We start from the raw sequence: 15,832 nt of genomic DNA, 5'->3' as shown, positions 1-15,832 counted from the left end.
CTGAGCTTAGTGATTATGAGGCTGGCTTGGTTTCTGCACAGATTTTGGGAATGGGCACAACAAAAGTATTAGTTCTCTTGTCTCAGATAGTATGGTAATAACTTAATTGTGGAGCTATTATAAATGGAGAAAATACTTTGGTGAATTTCCTAAATGTTCTTAGAACTTATGTTGCCTTATTATATTCTCTTTCATTAATCTATTTGTTCTTCTGCTAATAATAGATTTTATTTTGGGTGAAGCAGCGTAGTAAAATATGTTCTGAAAGTCCTGTGTGGAACTATGGCAGCTAAATTAACATTATTTTGATTATTCATACTGCTTTGGGAAGGGTGCTTTCCTCTGCAGGTTGGGTGTGTGCTGAGAGCCTATACCAGGGACGGTCTCCACGTACAATCTATCTTTTCCTTTTCCTTTTCCTTTTCCTTTTCCTTTTCCTTTTCCTTTTCCTTCCTTCCTTCCTTCCTTCCTTCCTTCCTTCCTTCCTTCCTTCCTTCCTTCCTTCCTTCCTTCCTTCCTTCTTTCCTTCCTTTCTTCCTTCCTTCCTTCTTTCTTTTCTTAAGATTTTATCTATTTGAGAGAGAGAGCATGAGCAGAGTGGAGGGGCAGAAGGAGAGGGAGAAGCAGGCTCCCCACTGAGCAGGGAAGCCGACATGGGGCTTGATCCCAGGACCCCGAGATCATGACCTGAGCCAAAGGCAGACATTTCACCGACTGAGCCACCCAGGTGTCCACCTTTCTGTTCCCCTATGGTTTAGAGAGAAAAGGAAGAGGAAGAAGTAGATCTTCTTCTTTTTCCTGAGCCAAAGGCACATACTGTAACTGCAGTGGGCTATTTACCTTTGTTAATAATATAATAGAATAGGAAAACAGTTTGGTTTTCTTCTTTCACTGGGAATGCTTAAATCTGGGAATTTAGGAGATTTTGATTCTCTGTATAACTCTGCCAAAGACTTAACTTCTGAGCCTTCAACACTGTTAGCTTCTCTCTTTTCTGCTTACTTTGTGTCAGGTGTGTCTCCAAAGTAAAAAGCAATAGATGACTGTGAAAACAAAGTACGTGATGACCTAAGGCTTAGATGTTTCCATAGATCACCAGGGAAGATAAAGACATAGAAGACAGGGTTAGAAAAATGCATTCTGTTGTTTGCTATTTAGCCCCCAGTCTTCCTATTGAGTTTTGATCTGGCTTGAATCATGATTCTTTTTACCTAGATTAGGCATATCGAAGAAACCCACATCAGTATAAGCCGCTTGAAAGGCAGGGTTTTTGACTTACTCCCAACATTATATTAAAAGCTGCACTTCCTACTAGCATGGCCCAAAGTCAACTTGTCTTTGATTAATGTTAGTGAACGATGTTAAACTTTACCTGAGTCCTGTGATCATGAAAAACAACAAAGTTTAAAAAAATCTCCCCACCCTCTGGAAACAGCTTGCTGCAAAAAAAATTGCTCTTCACCACATGACTTAGATGAGAGGCACAGATATGTCCCTTGTTTATCTATGACAAGGCCAGGCACAGCGCCCCCCTTCCTAAATTTCCATTCTTTACCTCACATATGATTAGCACAACTGCTTGTCTCCATCAATCAATTGGAAAAACATGTTTATTAACCAAACTGTGGTTAAAGTTCTCTCCCCCTGGGTCCCTGAATTTTAGCCAGCATATAATACCTCCTCCTGAGAATAGGCTGGCTTCCGGGTAAAGAGTTTTCTGATCTATCCGATTATGCCATCCTTTCATCCCACTTCCCCACATCAGGTTCTTTCTAGCCTTGTTTATATCTTCCTATTAAAACAAACAAACAAACAAAACTCTTTGTGTCTAATTCTTGACATGCTTACAGATCTTATGGTCAAAGCACTCTCCCTATTGCAGAAGTCCACTCCACCTATTGTGATGGTCACTCACTCCCTCTCCCTTATCATAATTCTTTGAAATAAAGTCTCTCTTGCTGTGTCCAGACTTATTTTTTATGCAACACATTCCAGGAGAGAAGAGTAGAGGTGAGGATGCAGTGACCATTAAAGTGAGGCGGAGGAAGGCTTGAGCCAAGCCACTGACGACACACAGGAGTTTCTGTGAGGCTATGTGGGGGATGTAAGCACTACTGTGAGAAATTTATAATAAAAACACTTCTCCAATGAAGATATTCAAAGGCTGCCTTCAGAGGTTTGGATGAGTTGACTTGGTAATAGACTAGGTACTTATTTCATGTTCCTACGATGAGGAATGAGGCTTACTTGCATGGAGGCCAAAATGACTGCCTAGCAAAGATTAAATTGTAGTGTTGGTTGATCACAGTGACCAGAACTGAATTTATTTGTAAGAAGTGCAGTTTTGCAAGATGGTGTTCTGAAGATTGTGCTTTCTGCAAGAGAGAGTGGCTGGAGAAACTAGTATGTGGTCCACATACCTTCATGTTGTGCACATCTGAAGATTACAATCCTGGCTAGATACCACTAGCTGAAGTTTTACTTCTAATAGCTATACCTCTGCCTTTTCAGTTCATCAGCTACCGAGTAACCTTGTTCAAAATAACTATCCCTTAAATGCTTTAAATATGGGTGGCCGTGTGTGTCCAGGAGGAAGAATTTCTAACAGTCATAGATAACTACCAAAAATTTATATGGCCAATAATATTCAAACTGATATATGTGCACACAAATCTTGAATAAGATTTTCACATACAATAGAAAAGAAAAACTTCTGTCTTAATTTGCCTTATATAATGAGCTGATTACAAATTATGTTTGACTGAATCGTAGCATGACAAATTTTCACCAATTACTAACGAGGCTAGTGGAGCATTCCTGAAAATAGAGGGATTTAAAAAATATATTTTTTAGCCTATCCATTCCTATATAGATGTCACTTTCTTATAATAAAGAATAAAGTATATGATTTTTTAATGTAATACGTATCCATATCCTGATTTGCTGTATTTATTTTTTCAAGGGTCACGTTCTCTCTAAAGACTTTACGATCCCCCTACCCATGTAGATTGATCACTCTTTTTATGTCCTATTTTACCATCAACATACTTCTGTTATAGAACCTGTAACATTTTATTATCCTTACTAATTTACATGCCTGTACCTACCTCCCCACACACTGTAAGTCCCTTGGGGCCCAGATCCTATCCTCTTAGTCTTTGTATCTACAGTTCCTGGCTTATAGTAGGTGGTTTAATAAATTTCCCCGAATAAGTCAATGAACGTTAGCCCATTCTTTTCTAAACGAGGAGTAAAAAAAGTCATTTGTTTTAAGTACTTTTTGTTTAAGTCCCTCAGTGTCTTTGTTGGAAATTATTTAAGCCTTTGCTGGGGGACCTTTAAGACTTTTTGAAAATCTGTTGAGGTTATGTGGTATAAATAAACTGGACGTGGTAAGATACTATTTGGTTAGTGCAATTCTCATGTGAATGGAAGATCTCATGAACTTTGGGACCTTGCCTAAGTATCATAACATGTACAGGTTTGAAGGAGGTTTGCTATGATATAAGCTGCTGTCAGAACCCACAGTATGCCTTCTTAAAATCCCTGTTACTGATATGCTGCTAGGTCAGTGACAGTCAATTAAGACAGCAATAGATTGCTCAATAAATTTTTATCTTAGCTCCCGGTGCCCTATTCCTCCTGTTTCTCTCTGTGACACTTTATTGCCTTTTTGGTCTTTAATTCAACTTTACTCCAGATTAGGGTTCTGCCTTTCCTCCAGCATTTTGGATATTCCATTGTGAATCTTGTCTAAATTTGGTCCCCAACTTTTTTTTTTTAGTTCTCTCTTTTTGAATAGCTTTTAGTATCTTATACAAATGTCCTGAACTGATTCAGTTGCTAAATTCCTTTCTTTCCACATCTCATTTAGATATACAATGGTCTGTCCTTTTACAGCCTGGCATAGAGTTGACCCTCCATTTCTGATGCCAGGGAACATCTAATTAAGCACTTAGGTGTCACCTCAGGTCCACCAAACGCTGGGCTTAGCAACTCAGCTTCCTAATAACAGTACTATAAAGATGAAGGCAAAATTGCTTTATGTATAGAAAGTCCATTAAAAAATATCCCCAGGTAGCAAAAAGAAAGTATAGCTTAGCAGGATTATTTCATGCATCCTAAGGTCTATTACTTGTTCCTTTTCCCCAGTACTTTGATTCATGGTTCTCAACATTTAGTGTTTTCTCTTGCTTATGACTTTCGTTTATTGTCTGACCCCATCCCAGATGAAGCCTCTTCTGTGGAGTGGTATATATCATACACTTAATTCTTCCATTTATAGGTCACCCAAGAGGCTGAATGTATATCCAGGCTCCTATTTCCCCAAGAGAATGGCTTCAGATTTTCACACTTATTACCTGAGTATGAATATATATATGTTGCTGGCAGATCTGAGCATACCTTAGTCAAACCAATCATCAGTGGAAGCTATATGTCTCTGAGGCCAGGCAAGAAAAAGATTGTAAAACCACATATTCCCAAATCTTGGTAAGTCAGAACCATTAGTAAATAATAATGAGTTAGCAATTGAATGGCAGTTACTACCCTCCAGGCACCAGTCTTAAATATTTTAACTCTTCTCTGTAATCCTCACAACCAACTCTCAGAGGTCGATACCATTATGATTCCAATTTGAAAGATGAGGAAATAGAATCACAGAAAGATATCTTGCCCAAGGTCCCACAGCTAGTAAGTGATAGCGTTGGGAATTGAATCCTAGAGGGCTGGTACCCACATTTCTGTTACTTCTGACCACTTGTACTCTTGCCTTTACTGCCAGTCTTCCCCTTTTCTCAGTATCTGGATGAGAACAACCATGTGAACCCTGGACTGAGCTCTTATGGAAACTTCATTACTTATGCTCTGGTTTACTTGATAAACTGATCCCTGGTCCTCACAATTCACGAGCATCTTACTGGTAGTACATTTTACTTAGGGAATTCTAAACTTGGTGACAATTAGTAGGAGACCACAGTGAGTGTTACGTGCTTCTCCTTGCAGGCAGAATTGGATGACAAACCTCTCCTTGTAAAAGAAGGCTGGGGCCTTTACCTACTGCTATTGCTAGCATCAGGATTTGTCCTCCATCATCACCCTAAGACTGCTAGCAATTTCAGCTGCTAATCTCTCTATACATTAACTCTTAGAGTATACTGGTCTTCAGTAAATGAAACATAATGAGGATATGTAGTCTGTCACAGAGTTTGGAAGTTAACCAAAGTGCTCTCTGCAAAGCATACGTTCCTTATAATGTCCTTGAAAAGCCTCCACTGGGTTATCTTACATATCTTGAGTCCTCCTTTGCTTGTCTGTCCTAGGACAACTGGCGCAATATCATATGAATGCAAATTTCAGGAAGTGCTAATGTGTAGTATCTTAGAGATCTCTTAAAAAATATGTTCCATCAGACTTTTTCTTCTCGCTTTCAAAATCTATGAGAAATGAAAAATGGAAATAATCTAAAGCTTACAGAGTTTTTAAAAAGCTACTGCTATAATTGATTATTTCAAGTAGAATTCCCTTAACCCTGGAAACTTTGTACATGTTACTGATCAATCATATATAATTATGTAATGATATTCTTTTGGAACCTAGAACATCTCGGCTGATCCTTTGTTATTTCAGTTATTTTAAATGATTTGTCTTGAAATTAGTGTCCCAAAATATTTTAGTTCAGATAGAAATCTTCACTTAAAGAAAAATAAAGACTATAATAACAGGAGGATCACTAGATTAAAGATCACTTAAAACAACCAATTTGCAAAGTAACCATGACTTTATTGGCTCTTTCTTCTTAGAGGTCTGGATCTATGAATACAAGTTTTAATTTACAAACATTAATCTAGCTTGAAACATCAGTTAACCATTTTATTTTTTTTCCCACTTGTGTTTAAAATATAAAAATATTAGAAATGATTGTATAGTGGCTTTTTTTTTTTTTTAAGATTTTATTTATTTATTTGAGACAGAGAGAATGAGAGACAGAGAGCATGAGAGGGAGGAGGGTCAGAGGGAGAAGCAGACTCCCTGCCAAGCAGGGAGCCCGATGCGGGACTCGATCCTGGGACTCCAGGATCATGACCTGAGCCGAAGGCAGTCGCTTAACCAACTGAGCCACCCAGGCGCCCCATATATGGTGGCTTTAATTAAAAAATAGTTGAATATGTGTCAGATACATAAGGATCCATTTCAATCTCCTAAACTATTTATAATCCGGTTTTTGTATTTGTAATACTATGAAGTATGTACGTTTAAAATAATGACTCCATGATTAGATGGATAGAGATAAATAGGAATTTATCAGGAATAATTCAGGAAGTAATTAAGGAAATAATTTAGGACAAAATATTGAATGTCTCTTATATACTAGATATTATGTTAGGCTCTAGGAATACCAGTTAATAGAAAAAGATATCCCAAAATGTCAGCCCAAGGAATAAGAGGAAAAGGATCATATAGACCACCCCAAGCTTTTGCCTGATGATGGATGGATATTTAAATTTTCCATCACCATGCCAAAGAATATTTCTTCTCCCTTCCTACTACTTCTAGTACCAGTAACATTGTGAAATGATTAAATAAATTTGTAGTGAAAGGGAGTATAAAGTCAGGTAGAGTGAGGAAACAATATTGAAAAGAAGAAATTGCATATGGAATGATTATCCAGAATCTTCTGTTAGTTAAAAATACCTAGTTAAGATTTCCATTCATATATGTATGTTTTTGACATGATAATTCAGTGACACCTAGTATGAAATTTGGATGTTACTGTTTTTGAAATACCTTTGAGAATTTAGTAAACCTACTTTTCTGTGCTTACTGTATAATCTAGGATGTTGAGCATTCTAATAAATAAGAGCATAGCTATGAGTAAGAGTTCTACTTGTATGCTCTCAAATACATTTAGACCATTGATACTAGGTAGGTTATTATCAGTAATAGAAATTTTGTTTTCCATGTCTTCATTTTAATTTTAGGTGAGAAGACATTTTTTTTTCTCTTTTGATAACCATAATGTTACTATGAAGTTTGAGGAATAAAAGTAAACCAGTGGAGGGTAAATCTTTTCTATGAGCAGATGGCTTTTGGTATATCAAGGTTTTGCCATTTGTTTTAGTGCTTAAAATAAACATTATTTATAAGACCACTTACATTTTGATGTTACTTAATGAGGAATATGCATCATTGATTTGACTAGCTTAAGAGGTCATTTAGAACTTGCCCGTTAACAAGCTGTAATCTGCTGAGCACACAATGACTTTGTTTAAAATTATCTATTCAGAGCTGATCAATGACAATAATTGTTTTATACCAATCACTTCTGAAAGTTGCTAATTACTTTAAAGGACATGAATACTAGCCTTTTTTTTTTTTTTTTGAAGTCATAACCCATTCACCTTGAAATTAAGAAATGTTATAAAAAGTCATCTTGCCTCTTGAAAGAACTTTTTTTTTTTTTAATTTAAAGTTGATTCACTAGTACTGGGACATCAATAGGAAATTTAGGCAAAATTACAGATGTCATTTGTTCTTATAAGAGAAAGTATAGTAGAATCTCCACTGTATTCTATCTTCTATCAATTAGGGATTGGTTAAACTGGACTCCTTATAACATAGGAAAATGGAATCTTTTAAATGAAAGAACACATACACATACTTTTTCTTCTTATGTAGTTCATCTATAAGATGTTTTAGTGGAAAGAGTCTGGGCTTTTGAATAAGACAGAGCTGGGTTTGTATCCTGACTTTGCCGTTTATTCTTTTACTGGTTATGTGAACTTGATCAAATTCCTTAACCTCAGTTTCTTCATTTTTAACATGGAGATCATGCCTCATGCACAAGGTTAGCATGAGAATTAAAGCAGTTAATGTAATACCTGGCACATTCATGAGCTTCCCTTTCCTGGATGGCAGCATCTTCACCCGGTCAAACATCCAGTTTCTTTCTACTTTTACCTACTTAACTCTAGCAAAGCCATTTAAAGATTGATTATCAATCAATATTATTAATGTGGATGAGTTTTAATTTGTTACTTTAACCATCACTTGCTCAGTATGTGTTTTTTTTTTTTTTAATTTTTTAAGATTTATTTATTTATTTGAGAGAGAGAGAATGAGAGAGAGAGAGAGAGTACATGAGAGGGGGGAGGGTTAGAGGGAGAAGCAGGCTCCTCGCCGAGCAGGGAGCCCGATGCAGGACTCGATCCAGGAACTCCAGGATCATGACCTGAGCCGAAGGCAGTTGCTTAACCAACTGAGCCACCCAGGCGCCCCGCTCAGTATGTGTTTTAATACCCAATTCTGAATAAAAGGATTTGTCTTGGAAAGGAATTTTAGCCTGCCTTTGAGTAGATGTCTAGGGAGGTTGGATATTAGAAGATCCCCTGATAACACACCAGCTATAGACTCTGGAGGTGGTTGGTGCTGTTTCTAGTATTTGCCTGGTTTGAAGTGGGAGGGAGTCCATGCCGCTGGCTTCCTCAGGTATCCTTCCTATTGACATGGATTCAATTTTAGCTTTGTCCTTTCAGACTTCTTTTCTCAGAATGGGCATACACGCTGCCCTAGTGTGACCTAATCATGAATCAACATCTTTTCTTTTTCCTTCTCAGTGATCCAGCATGCATCGTTTAATCTTATTTGATTTAGAATTTAATGATGTTTTTATTTTATAAGTAGTTCCTACCTTAACACTATATGATATCCTAATATTTTCCCATTTTTCCTTAGTCAATTCTGTTGCTAATGATGGATTTTCTGTCCGTACTTTTGTTTGAAAGTGTTCTCTTTTTTCGTTGTATGACTGTACATGAAGTAAAAGCATGGTGTAATATTTGAAGCTATCCCACCAGCTCTATGACCGAAAGCAATGATTTAACCTCTCTAAGTATCAATGTCCCCTTCTATCAAATGAGACTAATAATAATCTCTACCTCAAAATGATATTGTAATGATTAAATTAGATGAGCCAGGAAAATATTCACTTATTTGCATATATGATTTATATACATATACACATTCCAACTGATTATTCTTTTTCATTAGGAAAGTGGTTTGTATCAATTCCTCACCTTTCTTTGTCAGCTCTAATACAGTTTGGTCAAATTAGAGGGAGATAGTTTCTAAAATGAGTATATAACTTTAAAAAAATAATTTTTCTTATTTAATGAATTTCTAAAATAAGATCACTTGAAAAATATTTGGAAAGGTGCATTTTATAACATTGTTACACTAGCTTGCTTTTCTACTTGTTGTTACTTTCTAGAATTATCTCTGATTTAATTGTTCTTACAAGCTATTTTGCATATCTTCAATGGTTTTAGTCATTCTCATACTGGGAGATTGACTAAAACAGTTCTTCAGAATTTTCATGTACTGTATTTCAGATTGTAAAATTAAATGATCATGTTTTAAAACATGGAAAAATATAGAATACAAGTAAAACATTTTTCTGTTTATTCTTATAGATCCAGCTTTCAAGTTATAAAAAATTTTAGGCTCAACATATTTAGTTTAAAAAGAATAGGCTTTTGGGATAAAACCCAATGGATAAGTGTAGAGAGTCTATATTAATCACCCTTTGCTATTTAAAAAAAAATGTTTAGAAAAGGTGTGTGTTCCTAGCTTAGCTAACTGTGCAAAACATTGGAAGGACTTCATATCCAAAAAGAGAATCATTCATAATATGTGAATAATTCAAAAATACATATAAACTGCCATAAAATTGTAAGGAATTAAGGGTTAACTTTTTTTTTTCATCTTTTGCTGTTTTTTCTTCCTCTACTCCTTTAAAGAAGTTGTGGGGGGGGGGTTTGTTTGTTTTTGTTTTCCACAAAAATAAGATCTATGCATTATATTTTTGTTTTGAGTTTTGAGTTTGTCTATTAGAGATGATATTAGCAAAGATAAAACATAAAGAGATTGATTTCTCGTGATTAATGGAGCATAATAAGGCAAGGAGTAGCCCACATAAATTTGTTCTCTGAGACCCCCTCCCCATACTCCTTTCGTCTAAAAAAACATAGGTGCTTTCAACAGAAATGTTTATTCTTTGAAAATTGCATTTCACTCTGTTTCCAGTTCTGTATTTTAGTGGTTTAGAAAATGAGCTCTAAAGTCCTAATGTAATTCCTAGATCCATCACCAATGGCTATAAAATTATGAAGAAATTATATAAGTTCACTATTTAGCAGTTTTCTCATCTGTAAATAAGATGATAAGAATATTTCTCATAGGGGGCGCCTGGGTGGCTCAGTCGTTAAGCATCTGCCTTCAGCTCAGGTCATGATCCCAGGGTCCTGGGATCGAGCCCGCATCGGGCTCCCTGCTTGGCAGGAAGCCTGCTTTTCCCTCTCCCACTCCCCCTGCTTGTGTTCCCTCTCTCGCTGTGTCTCTTTCTGCCAAATAAATAAATAAAATCTTAAAAAAAAAAAAAAGAATATTTCTCATAGGGGTATTCTAAAGATTAAATGCATAAATACATGCAAACTGCAATACATCTACCTCACACATAATAAAACAATAAATGTTAGCTATTGTTATTAAGGAAGTATTAAAATATCATGATGAAGATATAAGATAACATTTTGTTTAAAGATTTTGAAACCATCAAATTTTAAAAGCCCATTTGAAAATTGATTTTAATGAGACCAAATATAATCTTCAAGTCAGTGGTTTATGAAAAATAAAAAATCATTTTGTCAGGAAGTTGAAGTGGTAGAGATTGATAAAACAAATTTTTAATTGTTCAGTAGTTAATTTCACATTTAGTGTTTGTGAAAAATTATAAATTTTTAAAAATCTAATAACCTCTAAATATGTTTTGTCTTTATAATATTTTATAATCTAAGTACACTCTACATTTGCAACTATATATACTGTTAGTGGGAAAGCCTAAAACTTTATTTGATGTGAGTTATCATCCATCATTACCTTAATTTTGAAGAACTGTTAATGTTTTCACTAAAAATGCTCACTGGTATATTTTATCTTTTAATTTACTTCAATAGATTCAGAGGCGATGGCGAGGCTATAGGATTCGGAAATACTGCTTTAATTATTTTTATTTGAAGGAGTACCTGAAAGCTGTTTCAGAGACCAACGATGCAATTAGGTGAGTATTCTACTAGTGATAATCTCAAAAAGGTTACTTAATAGATGTTGATCATTACCATACTTAGGAATACTTGCTAGAACTCAGTGATATTTTATTTTATTTTTTTTAAGATTTTATTTATTTATTTGAGAGAGAGAGAATGAGAGACAGAGAGCGCGAGAGGGAAGAGGGTCAGAGAGAGAAGCAGGCCCCCCGCTGAGCAGGGAGCCCAATGTGGGACTCGATCCCGGGACTCCAGGATCATGACCTGAGCCAAAGGCAGTAGCTTAACCAACTGAGCCACCCAGGCACCCTCTCAGTGATATTTTAGATAGAAATTTATTGATAAGATAGAGACATATGATTCTATTTACCTTAAAATTTATTGTTGTCATATTTTTAAATATATTGTACTTTTGACTATAAATTAGATTATTTATGTGTTCAGTAGGCCTCTCTGATTCTATGCAAAATAGTTTTGGTAAAATTATCTCATTTTGAGATGGATTTATCTGTAAAATGATTCCATAGATGAAGATTTAAAGTATGATAAGCCTCAGATGTATTTTGAGAAATATGATCAATAGTAAGAACTTGCCTCTCAAAGGAGAAAATATCATGGAACATAATTAAAATGGACTGCTTACTATCAGCTTTTGTTTCTTTGAACACATAGAAAGCACCTGGATTTACATCATAGGATGATGTCTTTTGTAGATTTATGCAAAGTCAAGCTATTGCAACACTATTCAGTCAACTTTACCAAAGCTCTATGTGTAAGTTTTCATATAACTTCAAATAATATAGTTTTTTTCCCCTCTTGTAATATGCCCCATTCTAATAACATGTAAGTGACCATCGACTTATAGTATGTTTAGATAAAAAAGAAATAGCAACTAAAAACAGTTGCCATTTATGTAATTGTTTTAGGTTTTTTTCACATACCTTATCTTATTTTACTCTTAAAATTCTTTGAACTAGAGAGAACAATTGCACAATAAATTATTAAAATAAGATTTTTGCCTGAGACCCTAAAGTTACACATATTATAAGAAATATCTGAAAACTGATTTTTCTAACTTTTAAATTTCTCACGTATGCTGGGTACATAAGAGGATCTGGTCTTTGAAAATTAAGTGTTGGGTATTTGTAAGGTTGATTTTTTTGGAAACCGCAATAAAAGTCTGGGAGGGTTGCAGTAGGTTTTGGTCAGTTGGAGAAGTTGGAAAACTCAGAAACATGTGGATGCCAGGGGACTGCTGTTTAATTTCTTCCTTAAGAAATCAAAGGTCCTAGCGATGGGCTGGCTTTCTGCAAATGGCAGGAGTGAGCCTGCCCGTAGGAAAGAGCTAGCAGAATATGCAAGAGAGGGAATTTGTGCCGGGCTAGGACTAAGGTGAGATAAGTGAGGCTCTTAAGGCACAAAAGTTGAAGAGGTGCTTACTAGCAGGGCCATGCAGGTGCCAACCCTGCACTTTTACAACCCCAAGAGGGCATCCTTAAATTGTACACTGGAGAGGCCTTTCTTGCTTCACTCTAGCCCATCACTGATAGGGGAAAGTCCTCAAAGAGACAAGTATGTGAAAGGCTGGCTTTGTAAAGGCCTATATCTTCTATCGGACAGGTATTTCCATTCATCTTTGTTTTCTTCCTGATATTACTGTGTATATCTCTAGTTACTAGGGAAGCTGGTGTATCAGTGCTGACAATTTGCTTTAGCCACGCAGTTGGTGGTGCAGGAGGCATTGCTGACAATCTTGAGGGACTTGTCATATTTCTCATGATTCATGCCAATCACAAACATGGGGGCATCAGCAGAAAAGATGACCCTCTTGGCTCTGCCCTTTAAGCCCCAGCCTTCTCCATAGTAGTGAAGACACCAGGGGATTCCTCAATGTATTCAGCACCAACATCACCTCATTTGATGTTGGCAGGATCTCTCTCTCGGAAGATAGAGAAGGGCTTTTTTTCCATTGCTGACAAGTTTCACATTTTTAGCCTTGACTGTGCCATTGAATTTGCCATGGGTGGAATCATACTGGAACAAGTAGATTGTGTAGTTGATGTCAATGAAGGGGTCATTGATGGCAACAATGTACACTTTGCCAGAGTCAAAAGCAGCCTTGGTGACCAGGCACCCAATATGACCTTCACCATTGTGTCTTGGTGATGTGGCTAGCACTACACAAGAAGATGGAGCTGTCTGTTGATCTAGGAGGAGCAGAGGAGATATACTAATATTAAACCATCATTTTGTGCTAGAAATATCTCTAACTGAGCCATTGTTATTCTTTTGATTTATTAGTAAATTGTATCAGTATTTTATATAGGATATTTATATCCACTTTTGTATGCTTGATTAGATGTAATTTTCTTTCCTGTGTTATAATTTGCAGGTATTGTTATCACGTTTTTGCTATATTTATTAGATGAACTGAGAAGATTATATGGCATGGAGATTGGAAAGGAAAAATAGTACTCTGTTTTCTGTCTACTCAATACTCAATACTTCTGGTCACCAAATGTGTGGGTTTTCCATGCCAAGCAATATCAGAGCAGCTAGATGTCCTATAATTTAATTCAATTCTAAAACTACTTATCTGGTGATAGTGTCATATCCTACAGGTTAAGGGCTCAGTCCCATAAGACTGTCTCCCTTCCCACCCCCATCCAAACTGTAGATATCAATCACAAGTGTTATGTCCCCAGTTTACCCACAACTTCTGTCCAACTTGGCTACAAATCAGAGATTCCTAAGACCTCCTCCCCAAGATCAGTCGTCTGCTAGAACTCCTCGAGAACTCTGGAAAATGGCTTATTTATTACATTACTGGCTTATTATAAAAGGATAAAACTCAGAAACAGCCAGGTGGAAGAGACGCATAGTGCAAAAGATGGGGCTGGCAGGCCATCCCCCTAGTATGGCCATGTGTTCAGCAACCCAGAAAATCTCTGAATTCTATAGGTTCAGGGATTTTTATAGAGGCTTCCTTAGCTAGGTATGATTGATTAAATCTTTGACCATTAGTGATTACTTCAACTTCCATCCTCTCTCCCCTCCAGGGATGTTGGAGGTGGATGGGGTGGAGCTTAAAGTCCCAACCTTCTAATCACATGATTGGTTCTCCTGGTAGCCAGCTCCATTAGATGCCAAAAGACACTTAACACTCTGAGGAAATTTCTAGGGTTTTGGAATGGGGTGCTGTAAAAGACAGTGTTGGGGAACAGCGAAAGGAGTGCTCTGGGGCTGTTAGGAAGTCTTCTTGGCTCAAAGTATAGCCCCACACATAATATGTACGTATATCTATGTATGTGAACTGGTTTAGCTTTTGTTTTGTTTTGATAGTAATTGGCAGCTCTAGGACTGCTTATTGCTTTAACACTCTTAGAGATCTATAGCAAAGATAGCATTCCTGTGCATTTCCTCGTTTAGTCCAATGTCCCCTGCCACTCTGACATACAGTTCAGGAAATCTGCCACAGTTGAGTTTTGCTCTCCAATATTATTCCGAGCAAGGAGGGCATTGCTGTTTTTTCTTCTAAGTATGCCACCTATTTTTAGGAATTTTGCACCTGGCAGTCTCTCTCTGAAATCTGCATCTTAAGGTGTCTTGTCTCCATGACATCTCTAATACTGGTTGAATTTTCACTACTCTTGGTGGCCCTTCTTCATATATATTACTCTTAAGTGTTTCTGATTTTACCAACGATAGGGTTTCCTTTTCTTTTCTTTTTTTTTTTTTTTAAGATTTTATTTATTTATTTGACAGAGAGAGACACAGCGAGAGAGGGAACACAAGCAGGGGAGGTGGGAGAGGGAGAAGCAGGCTTCCCGCCGAGCAGGGAGCCCGATGCGGGGCTCGATCCCAGGACCCCGGGATCATGACCTGAGCTGAAGGCAGACGCTTAACGACTGAGCCACCCAGGCGCCCCTCCTTTTATTTTCTTATTGCCTTTCTTATTTTATGGAAGTTTAAGAGAGGAAGGGGTAGAGAGATATTTACTCCACTGTCTCAAAATTGGAAATATATAGGTAACTTTTTTTTTAAGATTTCATTTATCTATTTGACAGAGGGAGACACAGCTAGAGAGGGAGCACAAGCAGGGGGAGTGGAAGAGGGAGAAGCAGGCTTCCCACAGAGCAGGGAGCCTGATGTGGTGCTCGATCCCAGGACCCTGGGATCATGACCTGAGCTGAAGGCAGATGCTTAACGACTGAGCCACCAACTGCCCCTATAGTTAACTTTCTAGTATAAATCACAATCTGTTTTACTTTCTGTTACATATGCAGTTTTATAAATGTAATGAAAGGATGCTACGGGGTACCATAGAGGAAACACAGAAGAGGAACATCTAAGGCAGATCGGTGTTGGTCAGAGTAGGAGTGGGAGTCTGGGGATTAGGGACATTTCTCAGAGGCTGTGAAACTGAACCCTGAAGGTTGTGCAGAAATTAGGACATTTACACAGGAAATCTCACTGAAGTTGATGTGTGGAGGATGATAGAAGGTTTGGTTAAAGATAAGTCCAGACAGTTTAGTAGGAACCACATCATAACAGGGCATTTTAGACCATGTTAAAGAGTTTGGATGCTATTCTGAGAACTTTGGAGTAGACTTCCCTTTTAAGAAGAGTGGCGGCATGATTACATTTGTGTTTTGGCATGCACATTTGATTGTATTTTTCATAATATTTATATTTAAATAGTCTGGTGATTATTAAAAGCATCATTAGGG

The 15,832-nt window shown here is 36.9% G+C and overlaps 1 protein-coding gene across 5 annotated transcripts in view; it reads left to right on the top strand.

Annotated features, from left to right (window-relative positions):
• SPATA17 (spermatogenesis associated 17) overlaps positions 1 to 15,832 on the top strand; it is a 202,460-nt gene that overhangs the window by 24,281 nt on the left and 162,347 nt on the right. For all 5 annotated transcript variants that reach the window (XM_064593867.1, XM_064593866.1, XM_064593869.1 and 2 more), the window contains one exon: positions 11,013 to 11,116. In XM_064593867.1, coding sequence (XP_064449937.1) covers positions 11,013 to 11,116 — 104 coding nt within the window. The remainder of the gene's footprint in view (positions 1 to 11,012; positions 11,117 to 15,832) is intronic.

The sequence above is a fragment of the Mirounga angustirostris genome, unplaced genomic scaffold (genome assembly GCF_029215605.1).
Source record: "Mirounga angustirostris isolate CCGP_5_RB_7025 unplaced genomic scaffold, mMirAng1.0.hap1 SCAF_6, whole genome shotgun sequence".
Lineage (NCBI taxonomy): Eukaryota > Metazoa > Chordata > Mammalia > Carnivora > Phocidae > Mirounga > Mirounga angustirostris.
Note: the sequence above shows the minus strand (reverse complement) of the source record. Positions and strands in the feature narration are given on the sequence as shown.